The sequence below is a fragment of the Taudactylus pleione genome, unplaced genomic scaffold (assembly GCF_031769625.1).
Source record: "Taudactylus pleione unplaced genomic scaffold, aTauple2 ptg000200l, whole genome shotgun sequence".
Classification (NCBI taxonomy): Eukaryota; Metazoa; Chordata; class Amphibia; order Anura; family Myobatrachidae; genus Taudactylus; species Taudactylus pleione.
Window position 1 is genome coordinate 133,050 of NW_028284602.1, and position 23,215 is coordinate 156,264.

The window sequence follows — 23,215 nt, forward strand, 5'->3', positions numbered from 1 at the left end:
GGCAGTGGAGCTCCAGAGCAAACAGGAAGTGAAGCGTAATAAGAGGAAGTAGTGTCGGGAATGTAGTGATTGTGGCACCTTCTGTATTTGGGTCAATCCATGTGGAGTGGTCCAGCCCTGGTTGCTTGACCATTTTTAAAAGATTGTATTTCTTATGTGTGAAGACCCCTGTAAGTTAGTAGTCAGAAACCACCATTACTTTATTTTTATTTACCTTCATATGAAGATGGCGGCCATTTTTGTATCATGGCGTATGACATTTTTCACTGTTGCGGACGTTTGGGGTAAATACAATATCGCAGCTCAGAAAAGTGCTAGAAAGTTGGGATAAAAAATCTTTATTTTCAGCATATTTCAAGCTACGTTTTTGTCATAGAACTGTTTCCTATCCTCACTTCCTTAGGACTGAATTTTAAGCCCAAAGTTAGTCAGATTTAAAAAATATATATATTTTTTGTTTTGTATTTCAATGGGAAGAAATACAATTTCAGAGCTGGAATTTTTGGGGGGAATAACTATATTCCCAAAGATCTGCCAAACAAATTTTGAGTTATTTATCTTGTCGTCTATTTTTCTATTGGAGAACAATTGCTCGTTTATCCATTTTTCACCTACATTGACCTCTGATATCTCAGGTAGGGGACCTGATAAAAATGTCAAATTCCCAGCATACACAGAATACACAGTACTCTCTATTAGGGGTATTCAATATGGGAGCGATAACATCGTTTTTGCGTTAATATTGGAGGTATGACGTCATTATCGCAGGTTTTACTTTTACACCGTATTCAATTTCAAAGACTTATCGCAGTTTTGAAAAGTCTTTGATAAAAAACGGGGATAACTTTTCACCATTGAATAGGTGTCGAAAAAAAGTGCAGAATTGGGGTTTAAGGGTGCAGGCTTAAAAAAAATAGCCTGCACCCCTGGGAATGACATTTAAAAAAGAACTGTGTCAAAAAAAGTTTAAAAAAAAAAAAAAAAATTGTATAACAATAGGGAAATAGGTTCAGGGCTATTCTGCAAGTATGCGGAAGGTGTATTCTAGAATAGGCTATTAGCGGCAGGTGTATTCTAGAATAGATTATTAGCGGAAGGTGTATTCTAGAATAGGTTATTAGCGGAAGGTGTATTCTAGAATAGGCTATTAGCGGAAGGTGTATTCTAGAATAGGCTATTAGCGGAAGGTGTATTCTAGAATAGGCTATTAGCGGAAGGTGTATTCTAGAATAGATTTATAGCGGAAGGTGTATTCTAGAATAGATTATTAGCGGAAGGTGTATTCTAGAATAGATTTATAGCGGAAGGTGTTTTCTAGAATAGATAATTAGCGGCAGGTGTATTCTAGAATAGATTATTAGCGGCAGGTGTATTCTAGAATAGATAATTAGCGGCAGGTGTATTCTAGAATAGATTATTAGCGGAAGGTGTATTCTAGAATAGGTTATTAGCGGAAGGTGTATTCTAGAATAGATAATTAGCGGCAGGTGTATTCTAGAATAGATTATTAGCGGAAGGTGTTTTCTAGAATAGATTTATAGCGGAAGGTGTATTCTAGAATAGGCTATTAGTGGCAGGTGTATTCTAGAATAGATAATTAGCGGCAGGTGTATTCTAGAATAGATTATTAGCGGGAGGTGCACAAATGCAGAATTTTTAAAAATTTACTTTAGGGACTTAAAAATATGCTAGTACCCATTTTCATGTACCCCAAATTTGATTGGACCACTTAAAAAAGCGAAAAAAATAACCTAAGTGCTCTTCTGCATCACTTCTTCAATGTCGGGAAAAAAACACCTGCTGCGGCTATTTAAATCCCCGACTTTCAATTAAAGGCTAAAACGGGGGTACCCATAGTGATCCCCCATGTTTTTATAACTTTAGGGGGGTCTTACAATTTTTTTTAAGGAAAAATTCGTAACTTTACGCAAATCCAACTTCGGAGTTTCCCGTTTTCGTTAATCTTATATTGAATACGGGGATAAGCGTAAGCGCGCCTGATACTTTAACACAGGTAAAAACTCCGATATGAAACGTTAACTTCGACAGTGAAGTTAACGTTTCATATTGAATACCCCTCTATGAGGGGTAACTGTAAAAAAACAAAAACAAATTTGGAGTTTGATACTTATTTTTTTTATTTAATATTTTCCTACAGAGGAATTACATGTAATTTTAACGAGTTCTAATAAAAAAAAGTAGACAAGATAACTCAAAATTTGTTTGGCAGATCTATGAGTATATAGCTGTTCCCAAAAAAATGACAGATCTGAAATGTAATTCCTTCCCACTGAAATACAATCCAAAATACACACTTACAAAAAACAAATCTGACAACTTTGGGCTTAAATTTCAGGCATAAGGAAGTGAGGTAGGGAAATAGTTATAGCCAAAAAATGTAGCTTGAATGTGCTGAAAATAATGGTTTTCATCCCAGCTTTCTATGACTTTCTGAGATGAGATATTGCATTTACCCCAGACGTCCGCAACAGTGAAAAATGTCATACTCCATGATACAAAAATGGCCGCCATCTTCATATACATGGAAATAAAAATAAAGTAATGGAGGTTTCTGACTACTAACTTACAGGGGTAAAAAAAAATGGTCAAGCAACCAATGACTTTCGTTCTGGACCATTGATATGGATTGACCCTTTTGCCTCATTCTGTTTGTGATGAGGAACCAGTTGACTATATAAAGCTTATGTATGTACGCATGTTACTCACGTCTGTACGGCGAAAAGACATTCCCCGCCGTACAAGGACTGCGCAGTGAGCGGGCACTTACATCACAGACCTGGAATAGTGTTCCATGAATGGTGTACACGCCTGTCAGTAGAGGCAGACGCTCCTTTATACGTCATTGTCTGATGGCGCTAATGACATGCCCAGGTATTGCTATTGCTGTGGCATTCTGCGTGCCTTCACGTAATGACCACTGCCTGCTGGCGCTAATGACATGCCCAGGTATTGCTATTGCTGTGGCACCTTCCTGTTTTTTTCCAAGGGTAACTGCATTGTGGAAGCCTACAGTGAGCATCGAATACTGGTAACGAGCATAATTGTAATGCCACAGGGTAACATGGCTGAACGCAGTTGTCCACAACACCCCCCTCCAATATATTCTGCCCCCTGCCAGGAACCCCAGCCCCCTGGACTGAGTACGCAGCGCAGGAAGCCCTCTTAGCTGATACGTCTTCTCTATAACCAGCATGTAACCATAGTGCACCCTAAGCACATTGTAGGGCAAATATAGCCACTATGTATAGGTTTTATTTTGATGTTTGTGCCCAGACTGATAGATCCTGGACCACACGCGGGCCTGTTGGCGTGGTAAGTAAGTGGGTGGGCGCACTTGGGACTATTATTTACTTGCAGTATACGTTTATTGGTCCTTTTACGCCTGTTACCGTATGGGGCAGATTAGGATAATAGGGCACTCTCCGTCCCCCTGCAGGGTGCGATAGGGCAGTTCAGTTAGGAGCTTATTGGCTGAGCTCTCTGAGGAAGCCATTACTGGAACAGAGACCTAGAAACGCTGCACAGGACGCTCCCTCCACTTGTGTATTATTTAGCTTTTTATGCCAAAGTATAACCACGGAGCACAGACGTATCATACCGGGGCACACGATGGGGGAAGTTTTGTCATTTGTCAGCCACTGTTCTATCCATCCTCACCATTTGTGTGTGCCTGTCTATAGTGTACAGCCTATAGCTCCTGTAATGTTATGCAGCATCGTATCCGGTGCAGCTGCTGCCTAATAAAGCTCGCGCTCTATTTTTGGTGTCTGAGATACAAGATACAAGTCCAAGGTTACACAGAGGCTGCACTGGGGGATTGGGCTGGGGGTCTCCAGGAGATCGGCCATTGTTGCTTCATTTCACCACTGATAAGTAGAACAATACATTTGACTTCTGTTGTGGATCTCCTGGTTAATACTAGTTTTGTTTGGTTCAGTCTGTTAGGAGTACTTAATACCCATCTGAACTTTGGGCCTGGTTCAGCATGAATTGCTTTTTGCAACAGCGTACACAGGACCTCATTCAGAGTCTCTCACTAGATGCGATCGCTCGCCCCCAGCGTATGCAAATTTGTCAAAGTGACGCCACGGGAAACGATCGCTCGCCGAGGCATAAGCACGCCCACCATGTCTTAGCGAGCGGCCAGCGTACGCCTAATCGCACAGGCAGAGCCGCCCGCCAGCACACGTCATCTCCAGGAAGTGTATTAAAACACTGGTACATCGAGAACAATCTGAAGTGATCGCAGCGCTTGTGGTTGCCTTACCCTACCGCAAGCACTGCGAGGATTTCAGTGTAAAAAAACAGGCATGTGACGTGTACTATGACGCTGCGTATTAATTATGCACATCTCTAAAATGGCGTTGCAACACTCGGGCGTGCCTGCATTCGCACCTCTACTCCCCCGTTATTAGTGTTCTGCCCCTGTTACCACCCACAAATGGCCTCTCCTGTTACTCATTGCACTGGGCTGTCTTTGCTGGGCGAGCGAGTTGCCAGCGATCGCACAGAGTAGTTCACGCACGCGTAGAACGAAGCATGCGCATACACAAACCATCGGGCTGCTTGCGAGTGCACAGCGCTACCGAGAGACACTGAATGAGGTCCACAGCTGTATATGAGTTATCATTGCGAACACTTTGCAATCACTCAAGCAGAAAGCCATCGCAGAGTGAGTGACAGGCTGTGAGAGTTTGGGGGTGGTGACGGGGGAGTGGTCAGAGAAACGTAGGCATGCCTGTCCGTTTGAACGCCGTTTCCTGGGCGTGCATAAATTGGCCACTGAGACGGCATACGCAGCTTGTGTACTCACTGATCGCAACAGGACTTGCTATTTCTGCGGCAGGTCAGACCTGCTGTAATTGTGCGCGAGGGGCCGATGTTACTGATGTATACGCAGGACTACAACGTATCACGGATGTGAGAGAGCTCTAGTGGGCGTCTCTATGCTGGCTGTGCGATGGCTTTGCGTTTGTATTCATTAGCATATTTTTGCTGCAGGCCTCCCGTGCGTAATCGCTGCTGCCATAGTGATCCATGCTGAATCTGGCCCTTTGTACAAGAGAGCAGACAGGAGATTTAGCGCAAGTTCTGGGCTCTTTCCATTTAAAGCTAAACCTGAAGGGACCTGTGATTCCATTTTATGAACACGTGGCCTTGTTACATACGTGTGGTAAATGGAACTCCTCTCAGACACACGTGCATACATGTCCTAGGAGAGTTTCTTCATCAATTTATAATCTGCTTTTCATACAAACAAAGCAGATGTCCATTCTTTCCTTACCCACACTGAGACTAGGGCACGTTGTGGTCTCTTGTGTGTGTGTGTGTGGTATGAAACTACATTTCCCAGAATGCCATGCCAGCCTCGGGATTAGAGTACACTGCTCGTGTTGACCAGCTGGCCTGCAACCTGCCAAGCGTTGGCCAAACCTTTTGGCGCGTAGCTGTAGTGAAGCTGTGTCTTTCAGCAATGTCTGAGAATAGGCCGAATGCCTCATTGACCAAATCCAATAGCTCATTATTAGTTCTTCTCATTTCATCGTTGGGTTGTATATCCTGATACAGTTTATAAGCCACGGAGGATGCAATATTGATGTCCGAATGATTCCTAGGGGGTATATTTACTAAAGTGCGTTTCTATAGAAGTGGAGATGTTACCCATAGCAACCAATCGGATTCTAGTTATTTAACTAGCACCTTCTAGAAGATAATAGCTGGAATGTGGTTGGTTGGTATAGACCTCTCCACTTCTATAAACCCGCACGTTAGTAAATATACCCCTGCTGTTAAATTATTTTGATGTGTACATTCAATCTCTCTAATGATCTTTCTTTTTTTTGTTGCATGTCTTTTCCTTTGCGTTACAGAGAAGAAGAAAACGAGGTAAGGTCAGCGTTACCCGTTTTTTATTATCTGTATAATGTATTGGAATCATTAGCTGTAAACCTGAATGATAATGATTTCATTATTTTCGGCACCTTATTATAATTACCTCTTTAGTTCCAGCATTCTCAGTACAACCTCTTCTCCTTGTGCTGCAGGTGGGCACAGACGGTTGGTTATATTCTACCACATGGATGCAGGGCGCTGACTACCCCCGTTATTTGCAACACGCACATTAGACGTGGGCACAGGGATTTGCTTAACCTACTTTGTTATACATCCTATTTGTATATTTTTGTACTACGTTACTTCCACCTGCCCATAAAGCACCCGCTTCCTGGCATCAGCCACGTGCTAAGTGGACTCTTGGGCACTTAGCGTTATGGGTCATTGACGGCGTCGACCGTCCCTCTGTCGCTCTCATCTTCTCCAGCAGCTGACAGTATTGCAGTCCTCGGACCCCTGAGCTTGTCGGAGTGGGCAGTTTCTCATGACTGGAAAGCGATGTTGTGCTCTGCTAATAAGGTTGAAGACGCCATGCACAGCACTCATGGTGTCAGCTGTCGAGGAAAATGCCCACTCTAACTCCTGCTTGGAATGTACAGCACACATGGCACAGACTGCCAAATAGTACGAGTGCTGGGACAGCAGATTCTTCTGTGGGGTCAAAATGTCTCTAGAGTTTTTGAGCCCTTTGCTCATAGCCCCCCCCCCCCCCCCCCCCCCCCCGCCCAAACAATCATCCCAGCTTAGAGGTAGTACAGAATAAGCTGTACATTTCCAATGTTTGCTAAAATACCTGCAAACAGTGACGTAGCTTCCGTGGGTGCAAGGAGTGCTGCTGCTATGGTGCCCGAGCTGCCTCTGTGGCCCGCCGCTCCCTCTGCACCCAATCACGCGCACAAGGTGGGCCCGTCCAGTCAGGGCCATTGAGGGGAATTCAGGTGTCAGCGATGTTGATTTGGTGCTGGCCCAGCAGCTGATTACAGCTGGCGCAGTGGCAGACAGTCATGGAGAGACAGCGCCGCCTTTCGCGAGGCAATCTGAGCTAGCAGACCGGTGGAACTTGCATGAGTCAACAAGTTTGCTCTGAGTTTCCTCAAGTTAAAATAATACTTTTTGTAGCTTTCTCACAGGTTGTTGGTAGACTGCCAATTTCCACTGGAGCCAGCCCCGGAATCTGTGTGACTTAAGAGTGTCCCCATTTTTAGGGTTTGTGTGAGAATGTGTGGCCCTGATGAAGTTCAAACCTAGGCAAAAACCTCATCCTGGTCAAACTACACCGCCATGCAAAATTTGGTGGAGCTAGGTCCAAAACTCTGGCCGTGCACAGACAGACACACGCTTTCTCGCTTATTATACTGATATCCACTTACCTATTTTTTTTTTTGATGTAAGAAATTGTTTCATTATCTGTTCTTTTGTATTGTTGGAGTAAGGAGCCTATCGCTAATTTTTTTTAACCTGTGCTTTATTACTATTCTCTGGTAGCGCCACCTAGGTGTACATCTTTCCCTTCGTTTCCCTTTCATGTACCTGCATCAAGGCTTTCTTAGCTTCTTGTTTCTCCTTCATCCACTAGGGGACACTGGAGTTCAAGACAGTGGGGTATAGACGGTGGTAGAGCAGAGCCTGGCACTTTAAATAATTCTGAAGTGTGACTGGCTCCTCCCCCTCTATGCCCCATCAGCCCCAGTTTTTAGAATGTGCCCGAGAGAGCCGGTCACATAGGGCTGAGCTCCAGCCCACACTTAGTATTTTTTCTTTTATTTCAACTTTATTTTAATTTCTAGCTTTCACAAAGCATTGAGGACAGGCTGACAGAGTACTGCGTCTGTCAGCCTGCTACATGGAGGCATCAGGAGACCCGCCACCACTAAAAAGAGTGTGTGTCGGAGTCCCAGGCACCCTGGCAGTAGCTCAGGGAGGACACGCCACAGCTTAATATAGAGGCTGTGTCCGTGCTTCCGAATGCCTAGCCGCAGCCCTGATGCCAGCAGTGGTAAGTATAGCTCTGTTCCCCTTATGGGGAACGGAGTTTAATCTGCGGCCCCTCTGCCCCCTCCCAGGCTCAGGTGGTATATACTGTAGTATAACCCCTCCTGGAATCCTGTTATAACGCCGCTAGCGTTATTACAAGGGGCGGAGGTACCGCGGATACATGTACAGGGAGACTGTTCAGACAGTCTGTAATGTTGCTGCCTAGCAGCATGCCTGATCCCTGCACGATGAGCGCTGTCTTACTTTATAGAGCCTGACAGCGCTCTGTTTGCTGCTCTCACGAGAGCCGAATCCTCCCTCTGCTATATCCCCACGGGGAGGGAGCCTGCCGTGACCGCTACTCCCATAAGGGAGTCTACATTGCGCAGTTCCCTGCTGCGCTGGCGCTTGAAGAAGCACTGGCGCTGGCTTCTGCAGGGGGAGGAGCACAGCCGCCGGAGAGCGATGCTGTTATTCACAGCGCTCTCGGCTGCTGGTTGCGGCGCCGGAGATTGCACCGGCGCTGGCTACAATTGGCCGCATGGCGGGGCTTTGGGAGCTGCTCAGCGCGGCTGTTCCCTGCCGCGCTGGTGCTTGTAGAAGCGCTGGCTTCTGCACACAGCCGCCGGAGAGCGAGGCTGTTATTCACAGCGCTCTCGGCTGCTGGTTGCGGCGCCGGTGCTTGTATGAAGATGCACCGGCGCTGGCTATTACGTTCCCGCTCCCCCACTCGCATTATGCCTGCTATACCAGCCATTGTTTGCGCCCCGCCCGCTTATTGATAAGGGGCGGAGTCTAGTCCATGCTGGCGTGCACAGATGCCGCCATTACCTCCAGCGAGTATTCTAAAACAGCATATGCACCTGCCTTAAAAGGAGCCAGGGCTTATTGCCAGCATCTCCTGCATCCTCACTCTGGAGTTCTGTGGGGGGTGCAACCCTTAACAGGGTTGTGGGTTTTATTCCCAGTACGTCCCTAACTGTTTGGAGTTTGTATGTTCTCCCTGTGCTTGCATATGGCCTCTTCCGTTTTTTTCTTTACTTAAACCTACAGCACCTGGTCTTATTAGGTTTAACGGCACAACTGTGGAGTTTGTAATTTAACCTGCAGTCTTTATATAGATTCTGGCTCTGCCTCATCTCTGTTATATTGCACGTCGGTAGTTCCCCTACGGAACTGGGCAGTGTACTGGTTTAATATTATATTTAAAAAAAAAAAAAAAAAAAAGAATGAAGCACAGGGAGGAACATGCCACAGCCTAATATAGAGGTTGTGTCCATGCCACTTTGCCCACCACATATCTATCAGCGCCTACGGCCACACACCCGATCTCGTCTGATCTTGGACGCTAAGCAGCGCCAGGCCTGGGTAGTACTTGGATGGGAGACCGCCTGGGTATACCAGGTGCAGCAGGCTTATTACATTGAACATCTGGGGCAAATATGCTTGATGTGTAACAGAATAATGCAGTGTGTTTCTTCCATCTATAGCTGCCAGAGATCACTCTGCCTAAATGTGCATAGTATGCATAGTCGGGGCCACTGTTCTGGCTGCTGCCAGAAATTACGGTTATTGCATATCTTTAACTCAAGGTTACAAAAAGGGTGCGTCCCATCCCCAGGCTTATGCCTCACATTGGCTCACCTTAACAATGAGCCGTACTCTTCTCATGCATATATGTTAAATCTCAACAGCCTTCGGTGCTTACCTTAGAAGGTATGCATCTGTGCATCTATATGGATTTATATCTTATTTATTCCCTTCGGCAGCACACACAACACGAAGTAGTAACATATGGCCGTTGTGGTGGTTGGCATTGCTGTCTCGCATCACTGAGGTCATCTTTTGATTTCCATCATCTGGAGCCAGAAGGGCACACCTGATAAGGCGAGTACACCGGTAACGGAAGGGTCCCAGGATGGCAATCAGTCTGGGATAGTACGTTGCTAACATTTCTTGCCCCAACGCCGTAGCAGAATGACAGCCACGCGCGGCACATGAGCAGTCTCCCTGCGTGGAGGTAAGCCACATGTATGTATATACTTGTATTTTAAACTAAACCCGGCGTTAAGACCTGGGGCTCAGTTCCTTCCATGGCTCTAACTATTGCCCATGTTATATTTTTCAAATTATATCGTCACCTACTAATCTTGTATGTAGGTACGCGTAGGCATGTGGGGATTTGTGTGTGTGTGTATGTATATATGTATATATATATATATATATGTATATATATATATTTTGCTTCTTATCCTTACCATTAAAGCAGGGGTGGGATATGTTCTTCTCAGTTTTATGTCTGATACCTAGCATATTTAAAGAGGATGCTGCGACGAGAGGCTGGACTCTCCTGATCCGGTAGTTTGTTCTATAGCTCCTCTTACACCATCTCTCCCTAGGGATTGGGTGGTGTGTGTGTATATGTATATAATTATGGATATGTGTAGGTATGCCTATACTTCCACAATCATTAAGGTACATATTATTCCACGTCTGGAAAGCTGCCAGGGTTTACCAGAAGCTGTCTGTTATATACATACATATTATATGGTGGCTCTATAGACTACAGTCATGTTGTCTATGGCTTACATAGGATTGTCACAGGCTCCTACAACATTGCTTCTAGTATGGACTCTATACATGTCCTGGGGCCTTCCTGTATGTCCACACATGTATATGTACTTACACCCGCCTCGGGTTATAGTCCTGTTTCCATCAGTCTATATCTACGGCGTCCACTTCGGGTGACCTATTAATTACAACTACACTCTAGGGCGCACTTAGTAACCAACTTGTAAGACACTAGGAATGCAGTGTGTGTATATATAGATATAGCATGCTGATCTCCTATTGCGGGATATATATATATGTGTGTGTGTTATGTATGTAGCGTGCTGATCTCCTGGTGCAGGAGTTTGACAACTGACTTACTATGTCGGTACTAACTCTTCCTTTCAAAGAGTTTGCCTTTTCATGCAGCTATGTTTATGTGTGTGTGTATGTGTATATATACTGATATATTCCCGTTCCTTGTATGAATTTTCCTAATAATTGGAGAAATCTGTTTTTGGCCCTGACTGGCGTTATCACTACATATATATATCTCTTCTTACTTGGGATAATTAACGCATTCTATGTCTATGTACAGGTACCTTTCCCAGTATCGATTCTGGTACTTTATATTATTGTCTTGTCGCATATCTCAATAAAATGGGTATCTGATGGTCCCTTGGGTACATTTCCTTTCAGTACATAGAGAATCCAGGATCTATTCCATCCTCATGGCTTATTTCGTTAATTTACATGAGGCCTAGGGCCACCCGCCGATATAGGCAGGGTCTGGCCTGGGTTGTATCAGATTGTGGGCGTAATACACACTTCACCATTATAAGTGTTAATGTAAGGATACACTAGCAGACCGTTTTTGGGGTATGTGTAATCTCTATATGGATACATATCCCTAATGGAACAGGCTCAGGTATAGCGTCCTGTTGTACGGCCTTCTTGTCTCCACTAACAATTTGCTAGTTTCTACAGTATTTTCTTCTGCAGCATCTCCAGACTGAAGTCCGTGCTGTAGAGCATTGATCTTTGCCCACTGAGGCGACTCTCTGTACCTGTCGTGGTGGGTTGCTGTGAGATGAATAAGGTCAGTGACATTCTACATAGCGTCCAGAGGGCTTCTGGTCGCTCACAGGTAAGCGGGCTTACCCCACTAATACCTCGGAAGATGCTTCCTTTTCATGCATCCTGACATAGCTGTTATTCTATCTTACGCACCCTAGCTGCTGTCCTAGCAGCCTTCAGTTCTTTTAAATCAGTTGGCTGTACACTTTAGAGCTTTCCTGGTGTGTAGGTGCATAGTTGTAACATTGAGATTTGTGACCCTATTCTACTGGAATCTGTTGGGTTTATGGACTGAAGCGCATCTATGGGCTAATGCACATTTTTACTATAAAGTGTGACAGTCTCTATGTTCCATACAGGGGGCCTGGTTTGTTTCCTGTTCAGTATCTGTTGATAAATTCAGCACACTGACAGGTACCTGAATGGTACCTTCATAGTTGTCCTAGTGCTTTAGCCTTGCGGATGGGATACTTCCCTATATTGGTAACTCTCCCTGGGTGGAGGTGGCATCCGTGCTCTTTTTCTGCTAAGGGTATCCTGGGTGTTTTCATACTATGTTCAGGCCAGTAGTTGGTACTGATTACACTCTACCATCATGTAGGAAGTTGTCTGCTGTTTGACAGGAGGGGTGGTACTGCCGTCTGACCCACTGGAAGGAATTGTAGTCTCAATCCTCTCGTATCCGCCTCATGCCCAGTGGGATCGCCACTCGTTGACAACTTCTATGGTCTAAACCTTCCACTGGTTACCAACCCTTTAGTAGTTGGACCTCGAGAATGGTTATGGGCGACTGTTAGGTCGTGACTCTTGCCTCCTTGTTTGCTTGGTTAGGAGTCTGTGGACGGGTTCAGCTCCGTCTCTGTATATTGGTATCATTATACTTTTATCTATATGATTGATGTCCCGCAGTGCTGGGATTCTGCTGTCTGAGACTGTTGCAGCTTCCTGTAGTTGTCGCTGGTACGGTTTTCTCGAGTTTTGTTCTCATGTTACTGCCATTCTATGGATTCTAGTTGGGGTTTTTCTGCTCCCAGCGGTCTTGCTTGGTCTGTTTTTGGCTGAGCTTACGGTGTTCTGATGCTTCTCATCTGCGGCTACTCTCTAGCCGTATTCCATTGAATTTACGCTGTAAGTTGTGGAATGTCTGTGACTGTTCAGCAAGGAGCTCTGATTGTCTCCTGGCTTTACGACATGCCTCCAGTCTTGGGCTGTCCCTGTTTCGGTTGGCCGAAAGGTCGGCAAGATCTCCGCGCTTCCCACCCGGGAGGTTGGCTTTGGGACGTCCCCACTGTCTTGAACTCCACTGTCCCCTAGTGGATGAAGGAGAAAACAGGATTTTGGTACTTACCGATAAATCCCTTTCTCCGATTCCACAGGGGACACTGGACGCCCGCCCAGCGCTGCGTTCCTGACGTTTTGTTGGGTCCTTATCTAGTTGTGTGACTGCATGTGTTCCCTGCAGTGGGTTCCTCTGTTCTCCTTCAGTCGGTATTGTTCCGTTCTGTGGTCTTCTCCTTACCGTCTCCTCTCGGGCTCAGTTCTTAAAACTGGGGCTGATGGGGCATAGAGGGGGAGGAGCCAGTCACACTTCAGTAATTATTTAAAGTGCCAGGCTCTGCTCTACCACCGTCTATACCCCACTGTCTTGAACTCCAGTGTCCCCTGTGGAATCGGAGAAAGGGATTTATCGGTAGGTACCAAAATCCTGTTTTTTATATCCCCACATGGAGGAACACCGGCAATACCCTCCTTTTTTTTTTTTTGCTCTTTACTAAGTTGACTTCCTATTTCGGGATTTCATTTTTGGCCTGTGGCCAGCTCTCTGGGCTTTTCCCCCATGGTGATGGCTTCCGTGGCCCTTTTCTCAAAATGTGTCACATTATCTTCGGTTCCTATTCCCTGAAAACGCCACAGGAGTCTTCCACCGCCCCGTCTCCTGGAGGTGAGACGTAACCGCCGTCTGTGTACACTGAAATATAACATGGCGCTGTTGAGCATTCGTCATGACTTCTAATCTGATGTTAAGTGAAATTTAGTTGTCTTTTTTCATTATATAGAAATCTATATATATTCTGTTTCATTTCAGGCCAAGAATGAAGGCTCATCGAAGCTTGGATTCGGCAAAACGTCATCCACATTCAAGGGTGTTTCCTCAAGCAGATTTCTACCGAAAGGAACCAAATCTAAGGTCAATTTGGAAGAACAGGGACGGCAGAAGGTCTCCTTTAGCTTTAGTTTTACAAAGAAAACCTTACAGAACAGATTGCTGACGTCTTCGTTAGTCAACGATAAGCAGAATGATTCACAGACTGCACTACCCGCTCTCAGTCCAGCCGAGCAAATCTCAAAGCTCAAGATGGACTTTGCCGAATCCACCGGGGCCGCTATGGAGGTTTCACCTACAAAACTCAAGGTTGAACTTGGAAAAATTCATTTAAAAAAACATCTTCTTAGTGTTACAAGCAAGCTATCAGCACCACAACCACCGCCGCCGCCTCCTCCACCACCTACAGTTCCATTAGCAGTGTCTACATCCCCTTTGGCCTCCGCACAAGCGTCACCATTGGAAAACACGAAGTCTTCTCTGGAACCTGAAGTAGCATCATCTGCCACCAACTTGGCTGTGCCACCATCCCCCGAGAAAGCGCCTACGTGTATTTCATTCTCAAAGGATCGGTCGTTATCGCCTTCTGACACACAGAGAACTGGCAAAAAGGACAGTAAAGAGCGCTCCATAGCTTCTGTTGTAGAAAGTCCGAGCACTCAAACAGTAGCTGACAAGGCAGAGACAAGTCCGTCAAAAGAGAACTCCCATATTGGGAGAGACGGTAAGAATTCAGCCAGTTTACAAAGCATTAAATCAAATCCCAGCCCTGAGAAACCCAGTGCAAAAACAAAACTCTTCCACTCGGATTCATTGGTAGCTGGTTCAGAGTCTGACGAAGATTCAGTTCAGACCTCCTCAAGTCACCGATCGCATGAGATAAAAACGGCTACAAGTAGGGAAAGGGACTCCAAAAGGAGCTCAATGTGTTTGAGAAGTGATGACGGTGGGAAATATTCTTCATCAAGATCGAAGTCTGGAAAAGATCAGAAACATTCTAGTTATTCCAAGTCAGACAGAGATTCAAAATACTCTTACTCGCATTCTAGGTCAGACCGTGACAGGAGACGGAGTAGGTCTCATTCCAGATCACGTTCCAGGTCTAGGTCTGACAGAGGTCCAAAAAGTAGCTCCTCATATTCCAGAACCGACCGTTCACATTATTACGAGTCTGAGCGAAGGTACCATAGAAGTTCCCCTTACAGGACAAGATATTCTCGCTCCTATGCAGACAGCAGAGCAAGAGACAGTTCGGATTCAGATGATGATCATAGAAGAACTCATTCCAGATCAGGCGATTCCAGACGCCCATCGTCTTGCTCTCATTCCTCATCTTTCAGAGAAACCAGGACTTCTTCACATTCAAAATATGACAAGGATACTAAATTCGAGTCGTCTCACGACTCCGATCGAAGGGGAAGAGCGCCGAGCAGAGCTGAAAAAGATCTCAGATCCTCTGAAAGAGAGTGCCCCAAAAAAAGCTCTCCTCAAAAAGAAACCGAAGTTAAACAAGGCCCTTCTCACTCCAGAGTGGACAGTGGTGCAAGTTCCAGTTTCAAATCAAATTCCTCCAAAATAGCAGACACCAAACCAGATCATCTGAAATCTGGAGCGAAGATTTCTAAATGGGATTTGGAGGAGAAGCTGATAAACAGAGAGGAGCAGAAAATAGTCAAAAGAGAAGAAGCCGTGTCTGGAGACGTACCTGTCCACGTGAAGGCTGATCTGCAGATTTCTTTCAGTGTTTGCTCTGAAAAGGCCAATCATTCCTCTCTCACAGAAAACGAATCTACCAGCAGTCGGGATTCTGCCAGAAAAAGTTCTATTCGGACAACAACCGATGAGAACCAAAGTAAAAGTCCTTCAATAAATTATGATCTCTCCCCTGGACACACTTGGGATTTTTTGACCCTCAGTTCTACAGAAGATGCTCCAACAGAAGAGCATAATGAGACGCAATGCGCTGACACTTGTCATTTAGACACACCAAATGTGGAAGAGCCAGACTCCCCACCTATCGCAGCTCACAGCCTGACTAAAACGCCAGATAAATTGGAGGTTGTGGAAGAGGCTCATACAACACATCAGCTTAATGGGTTAGGGGTGTATGATCACTGCAAAGAGTATGTCTCTGCAAATGCCCATGGTGAATGTTCTGCTTCTGTTACACAGAAAGATGAACCAATTTCTGAGAGTGAGACGAAAGACCAGCAAATCCTGGAGGACCGTGCCAAACAGTCGAGTCCTCTCCATGCTTCAAGCATAATGGACTCGTGCAATGACCACGTTGAAGCTCCCACAGATGAATTGCACTTTTCCGAGCCAGTTCAAATGGGTGAAGATCATGCTTCATTTATAGTTCCACCAACACCCCACATTACCATATTGATTCCAGGGAAATTAAGTATGGTGGCGTCTATGGACAATGATTTGACTTATGAAACCATGCAGTCTTCTGATCTTTCCGCAAATTCAAGTGGTGTTGTGCAAAGATGTGTGTTTGTGTCACCGGTGGAGGAGCCATATGTTCTAGAGACGACTACAAATGATGATCTACTTATTAGAGAAGACTCCTGTCTTACAAATGAAATCACTGTGTATAGCCTAGACCATATGGAAGATGAAACCCCACCTTTATCTCCGGCTGTGGACGAAGAAAACTCTTTGCAAATCTGTGGTTCGCCACCGCCAGTTCCGGAGAACTTGGCACTTCAAGAAAGATCTTTTCTTCCACCGGAATGTGTGAGTGAACAGTTGGAAATTCAAGAGGCAAACAATGAATCTTCTGCAGAGGAGGAGGAGCTCCATAAATCTGATGACCAAACAGCTGGTGGTGCTGAGAAGATACAAAATGATGTTCCACAACTAATCCCTAACATCATTAAACCTACGGTAAACTTCATTAGCGCTGTCCGGGCTTATTATTCAGAATCTGAAGAAAGCGAAAGTGAGGAAAGCGAGTCAGATGACACCGATTCTGACGACAGTGGGCTACCCAGGAACCGTTTGCAGTCAGTTGTGGTAGTTCCCAAAACATCTACAATAACCATGGAAGAAGCAAATTTATCCCCATCCCCAGATCGCCCACAAATTTTGCTGGAGGCCCCTGATGAGAAGGATGAAGATTTACCTGAAGACAACACATTAGAAGAAGTTAAAGATGAAATCCCTGAAGTCATTGAGAGCAATGCAATGTATACCATACTAGTAGATGAGGAAGAAGTCATCACTCCAGTACCAAGTCCTCTTTCTGTTCATTCCCCAGAACCAGAGGTTCCGCCCCCTCCTTGTGATGCTGACGTTCCGCCCCCTCCTTGTGATGCTGACGTTCCGCCCCCTCCTTGTGATGCTGACGTTCCGCGCCCTCCTTGTGATGCTGACGTTCCGCGCCCTCCTTGTGATGCTGACGTCAGCACCAGCAACCCGGAAGCGTCTGAAGATAAAAATGAGGGTGATGCCTCTACTGAAGATAACATGCAAGAGCCTGTTGCCCAAATCCCAATCAAAGCAATTACTCAGCCAGAAGAACCAGCAGTGCCAGCTCCTCCTCCTCCTAAGCCTATCCTATCTGGCCAGCAGCCAGTTCAAAACTCAGCAGACCGACCAGACAGTAGACAGCAGGGGGCGCTTTACAGTCATGCAACAGGGGGTGGAGACTTTTCCAAAGTTGATGGGTTCCAGGCAACAGAAGACTTGTCTGATCTGATTTGGGACTTTGAAAAACCGAGTAGCACGTACCAGCCGCCCGATAGTAGTTACATGTACTGCAGTTATGAACACCAGCAGGGCGGTGGTACCGGTGATCATCCCCAGAATTACATCGAAGACGATCGTTATTGGGATTCCAGATACCACAACAAAGCCCCCGTATTTCCCCATGGCAAAACCTCTGGCCACGTTGCTGACTCTCTTACAAACCCTTACAATGACGACTACGATGACTTTGGTTTGGAAAATAACCAGGTGCAGGACTTTTCACACCATCCCGGCAAGCCTTACTATGATAAACCTAGGGAGATAGGCTCTGTGCAAGCTCATGAGATCAGCAGCAATTCTGTGAAGGAGAATGTACCCCGGGCCGAGAAGAGAGAGCCAGTGGTAAGGGACAGGGCTGACCTAAAAGACAGGGGACCTCCCAAAAAGAGAAGGCAAGAGCTGGAGAGCGATTCTGAGAATGACGCCGAAGCCCTAGAGAAGAGGAGAATGAAGATGGAGGCAATTCTGATGGACTCTACAGTCTCAAAGCAGGGGAAGGCGGGCACCCTTTGCTCCATGGAAGAGTTTAGGGAGTCGCAGCACTGGAAGGAGTTTTCCAAGCAAGGCAAGATGCCGCCCTACTTTGACCTGATTGAAGAGAATGTTTACTTAACGGAAAGGTACAGTAGTGTTCTCGCTAATATTCTTTTAACGTTAATTTTCTCTGTCTTTCGTACAATATGGTTGATTATAATCAGAGAATATTCCTTAAATTTATTTTGAATAGCATCGGTTCTCACACTCGGTCCTCAGGACCCCGAACGGTGCATGTTTTCCAGGTCTCCTTACAGAATCACAAGTGACATAATTGTCTCCACCTGCAGATCTTTTAAAATGTGTCGGTGAGTAATGAATACACCTGTGCATCTGCTGGGTGACCTAGAAAACGTGACCTGTGTGGGGTCCTGAGGACCGAGTTTGAGAACCTCTGATCAGTAGCAATAATATCGGTCATCCAATAAAATTATACCTCCACAAACGCCAATGCAACAGTCACCATAGTTGCTTATTTTTATGTAACTTTTGAGAAAAAGCGTTTTTCCTGGGACTAACCCTCTTATTCTGAAGACATACATGATAAAACTAGCATTGATTTTTAAGTAATGTGACATACAGTTGCTTTTAAAGAACCCCGCTGCAAATGGAGTTACTCCTGCAATCAGCCCTCATCCCAGGGAAGTCTGGAGGATGTTCCCCTCCTGAGACCGGTCTTACAGTAAATGCCTGATGTAATAGGTCGTCTTTTTTTTTTATCATCACCCCAATAATACTGGGGATGTGGAGCTGCTTTATAAAGTGCAGACCGCTGCCGAGGAGGAGTGTGCACTAAGAGACTCTGATTGGACAGGTGCAGCAGTGATCCAATCAGGGGCCACTGTCAGTTCTCACCACCCAGTCACAATACATTGATTCTCACCTGGTGGCTCCACCCCCTTCTGCTCCAGCCTGTAAGACGGCAAGATGGCATTTGTAAGGTAAGAAAGGTATTTTCACCGGATGACGTACCCAAGTAGATCCATTTGAGTGGCCTTTAAATAAATCAAATAGTCAATTTTGCTATTAACCACGTTTTCTCCTTTTATAATATATAGGAATTATCTTTCATATATCCATACAGGTGTATTTCCCCAAATCTCTGTAATTACTTGTATTCACATTCTGGATTTTCTCATTTTTCATGTTTTGATTTTAGCATTTTACGATTGCCCCTAATTAGCAGATTGAGGGGTCTTTTTACTAAGCAGTATTAGGAGACAGAGTGAAAAGTGATAAGTCTGTGATGAGTAGCGTTCCCGCTAGGCTGTTTTAGCGGGGCGCGGCACCCTGCCCTCTTTCTGGAAGGCAAAAAGCGCCCTGCCCTAACAGCCTGCGGGAACCGTCTTCACCCGCGGGTCGCAGTGTCCCGCGGGTGAAGAAATGTGCGGTGACTCGGTCACCGCCGGAGAATAGACGCCGGGCGCATGCGCCCGGCATCTATTCTCCCTGTCTGCAGGACTTAGGGGCTGCCCGGCGTGTCTGTAAGTGCCGGGCACACCCCCAAGAGTGACGAAAAGGGGACGCGTCTTATAGACACGCCCCCTTTTAGATGACCACGCCCCCTTCTCGGTCGCGCGCCTTCGGAGCGCACACGAACGTGCCCTCTCTAGCTCCGGCGCCCTGCCTCGCGCCGGAACTAGAGCGAACACTAATAAGGTACCAGCCAATCAGCTCCCATCTGTCATTTTTCAAACACAGCCTGTGAGATGACAGTTGGGAGCTGATTGGCTGGCACCTTATCACTTTTCACTCTGTCTCCTGACACTGCTTAGTAAATAGACCCCTGAATGACATACGGGGCAGCCTCAGACTCCAGATGATGTAACATCGCAGACGCCAGCCCATGTCTTGCTCCGTTCTAGAAGTTGAGGGGCAATCTCAGCCACTGACTGGGCGCTACGAAGTCTGAGCTGAAGCAGCAGGGTCTCTGCAAAGGGGCCATATTGATGATTTCCTTGTGGTCACCGGTTCTATGTACAGAGAATGTCAGACGGGAGCAGTTTTATGATGGAATTTCCTCCTCCTTAGATTCCCTGAGAGCACAAAGCAGTCTCCCACCAGCCAGTAGTTCTCCCAGGTGTTCAGGCAAGCTGGCTTTTATATATTCTGCAGATTATTACATTACTGCACGCTCTAGGGATCTGCAGAACATTGCACTGTTCCACCGAAAGTACCCCCCCATACAGGAACATAGCGATAAACTCTGCAGATTATTACCTTACTGACCTCTCTAGGGATCTGCAGAACATTGCTCTGCCCCCCTGACAGATGCATAGTGATAGTCTGCAGATTTAGATTACTGGCTTCTCAAAACTGCTCCTTCAGACTTTCCCCTTTGATGAATTCCATTCTGCAGAAAGAAGAATAAGAGTCACCGGGACATAAAGCGGATGCAGTGCGAGTGTCCTCTGCTCTCTAAGGAGGAACGACATCAGGGAGAGATGGCCTGCGGAGAGGACTGCCTGAATCGCCTCCTCATGATTGAGTGGTGAGTAATTCATATTTTATGATCTATAAATGAAAACGTTATTGGAAACCTCCAACCTACCCACCGATATCACTGCAGTGCCATGTTTTCCTGTGACTGACGTCTGTAGTGGATGTGCAGTGCTGTGTATATGCTAAGTCATGTGACTGCACTGACCAATGAGAGATGACACATGATGTATGTGAGGCAGCCGCATGGGGGGGCTCGGCCTCCGCAGGCAGTGACACGGGACCCTCATCTCTGCAGGGGAGTAGTTGAGACTGTTTTGGGGGTGCCTACGGGCTCTCTCATTTGCTGCTCGGTGTCTGTTCTGCAGTTACTTGGCCACTTTGGATTGAGCACTGCATCTATGCCCTCTCCTTTATACCCACGTTCTCGCTGTGCCTGGCATGGTGAGTTCCTCCATGGCCAAGCTCAGAAGAGGTACAGTGCCCAGATTTGACACTGTTGAATACCTGGCATGTGTGACGGAAGGCCAGCATTCACGCTCACCTATGGGGATGCCGCGAGTACATTACGCGCACGCATAAGCAGCTCCTTAGGGCTGCGCACAAAAATCCGTGAGTCCAGGACAAGCTGATGTGCCGTGGCGGACGTTTCGTGCCGTTGCAGCAGCGCATGGCACCGCTCGCACCTAATTGCATTGAGCCAGTGGAGTCCAAAAGTCTCTACCATTCTCTGAGAAGGTCCTCATCAGGATTAGTTTATTTCCATGGCACGGGGGGGGAAAGAGGTCACAGATTTCACTCCTTCTGTCCCGCCTTCAGATGTCCGACCCCCATAAGACACTTCTCTGCTCCTCATGGTGGACATAACAGATGAAACAGGCTTGGGTAGCTAGGTGTCCAGCCCCTCAGACCGGCTGTGAGCATTAATGGCAGACCGGCCCACCCAGGACCTGCTGTAGCGGGAGCCAGTCTGCTTCTTATATGGGAAGTTATCCCACAGATGTCTGGATGAGAGGAATCGCATATCGGGATACATCAGATCGTTTTCTCACCACTGGTAATTTTTTGCCCTAGTGGAAGCCGTTTAGTCCAAATATCCAACACGTCTTACATCAACATCTGTATATTAGAAGTACCCTTTATATCTCTGTATCTGTCCAGTAAAACGTCTGATCATCAAGTCAGTCTGCAAACAGTCGTTTACAAAGAAAAGAGATCTCAGACTGCACATTCTGGACATATATATATAATTGGAGGTGCTACCTGTGGAGACCATTGATATATACACAAAGAAGAAATACAGGTGCACAACTCCAAATTAACTGATTATATATAAATAAATACATTTTGCAATAAATACAATAGAGGTATTTGGCATAATCTTGGCCAAGCTTATGGGCCTGCCCACCATATCCGGGTAACCTCTTGTCGGGCAGGTCCCTAACATACTAAGGATCTGCTTCAGGGCACCGCAGTATAACACATTTTCCTTTAACACATTTTAATACTTCACTGTCTGTTTCCTTTATATATATATATATATATATATATATATATATATAATGTGTGTATGTATGTATATATGTGTATATATATATGTGTATTTAACTTTTTTATTTTTATGCTTTATATGCGGCCAGCGGCTGCTCTTAACACTTCACTTTTCTTATTAGAGTGGTGCTTTGGGGTGGATTAGCTGGGCTAGTTTGGGGGTGTCCTGCGCTCTGGATTTGAGCCTTAGTATGTTAGGGACCTGCCCGACAAGAGATTACCCGGATATGGTGGGCAGGCCCATAACCTTGGCCAAGATTATGCCAAATACCTCTATTGTATTTACTGCAAAATGTATTTATTTATATATAATCAGTTACCGGTAATTTGGAGTTGTGCACCTGTATTTCTTCTTTGTGCAAACAGTTGTTGCCTGCCTATTACCATGAGTGTGAGGGGCTATAATGTGCTTACACACCACCCAGACATCGGAGCCCTCGATTGTACATCACCAAATGTCTACTAATATTTAGGAGAAGTAATTTAGCGTGGCATTACCCCTCTGTATTTTACCATAAAGGTCTCTCTGCCCCATTTCTCCAGCTCCTCAAGATGCCCAAATGGCGATTACTGCTGTAACCGGCGCTTCCAGCGGAAGCAACATGCTGATGTTGAAGTCATCTTGACGGAGAAAAAGGGCTGGGGTCTCCGAGCCGGCAAAGATCTTAAACCGTAAGTTATAATGGACACCAGCATTATCGTATGTTTGCAGTTAGCGTAAATAGACGGTTTCTTGCTTTTTTGTGAATTACCGTATATACTCGAGTATAAGTCGACCCGAATATAAGCCGAGGTACCTAATTTTACCGCAAAAAACTGGGAAAACTTATTGACTCGAGTATAAGCCTAGGGTGGGAAATGCAGCAGCTACTGGTAGTAATCCCCCCCTGGTAGTGCCCCCAGTAATAATATCCCCCCCCTGGTAGTGCCCCCAGTAGTAATACCCCCCCTGGTAGTGCCCCCAGTAGCAATATCCCCCCCTGGTAGTGCCCCCAGTATTAATCCCCCCCCCTGGTAGTGCCCCCAGTAGCAACATCCCCCCCCTGGAAGTTCCCCCATTATTAATCCCCCCCTCTGGTAGTGCCCCCAGCAGCGATATCCCCCCCTGGTAGTACCCCCCGGTAGTAGCCCCCCCAGTAGAAAGAAATGTAAAAAAAAACAAAACACTTACCTGTAACCCCGCTCCTGGTCCCGACGCTGCTACAGGCTCCTCCGCCGCTTTGCATAATGGGAGAGACGTCGTCATGACGACGTCTCTCCCATTACCCACTGCGGAAGCCGGAAGATGGCTCCCGCAGTGGGAGCAGCAGTAGCCGC

General features: G+C 46.1%; 1 protein-coding gene across 2 annotated transcripts in view; it reads left to right on the forward strand.

The window, feature by feature from the left end:
- The window catches only part of SETD2 (SET domain containing 2, histone lysine methyltransferase), a 127,069-nt gene that overhangs the window by 21,343 nt on the left and 82,511 nt on the right, over positions 1-23,215 (forward strand). Inside the window, exons 3-6 of one of the 2 annotated variants that reach the window (XM_088477193.1) lie at positions 5,892-5,907; positions 13,601-17,994; positions 20,268-20,399; positions 22,442-22,570. In XM_088477193.1, coding sequence (XP_088333319.1) covers positions 5,892-5,907; positions 13,601-17,994; positions 20,268-20,399; positions 22,442-22,570 — 4,671 coding nt within the window. Of the gene's footprint in view, positions 1-5,868; positions 5,908-13,600; positions 17,995-20,267; positions 20,400-22,441; positions 22,571-23,215 lie in introns of those variants that run through there. The other variant, XM_088477194.1, reaches the window with a different exon arrangement.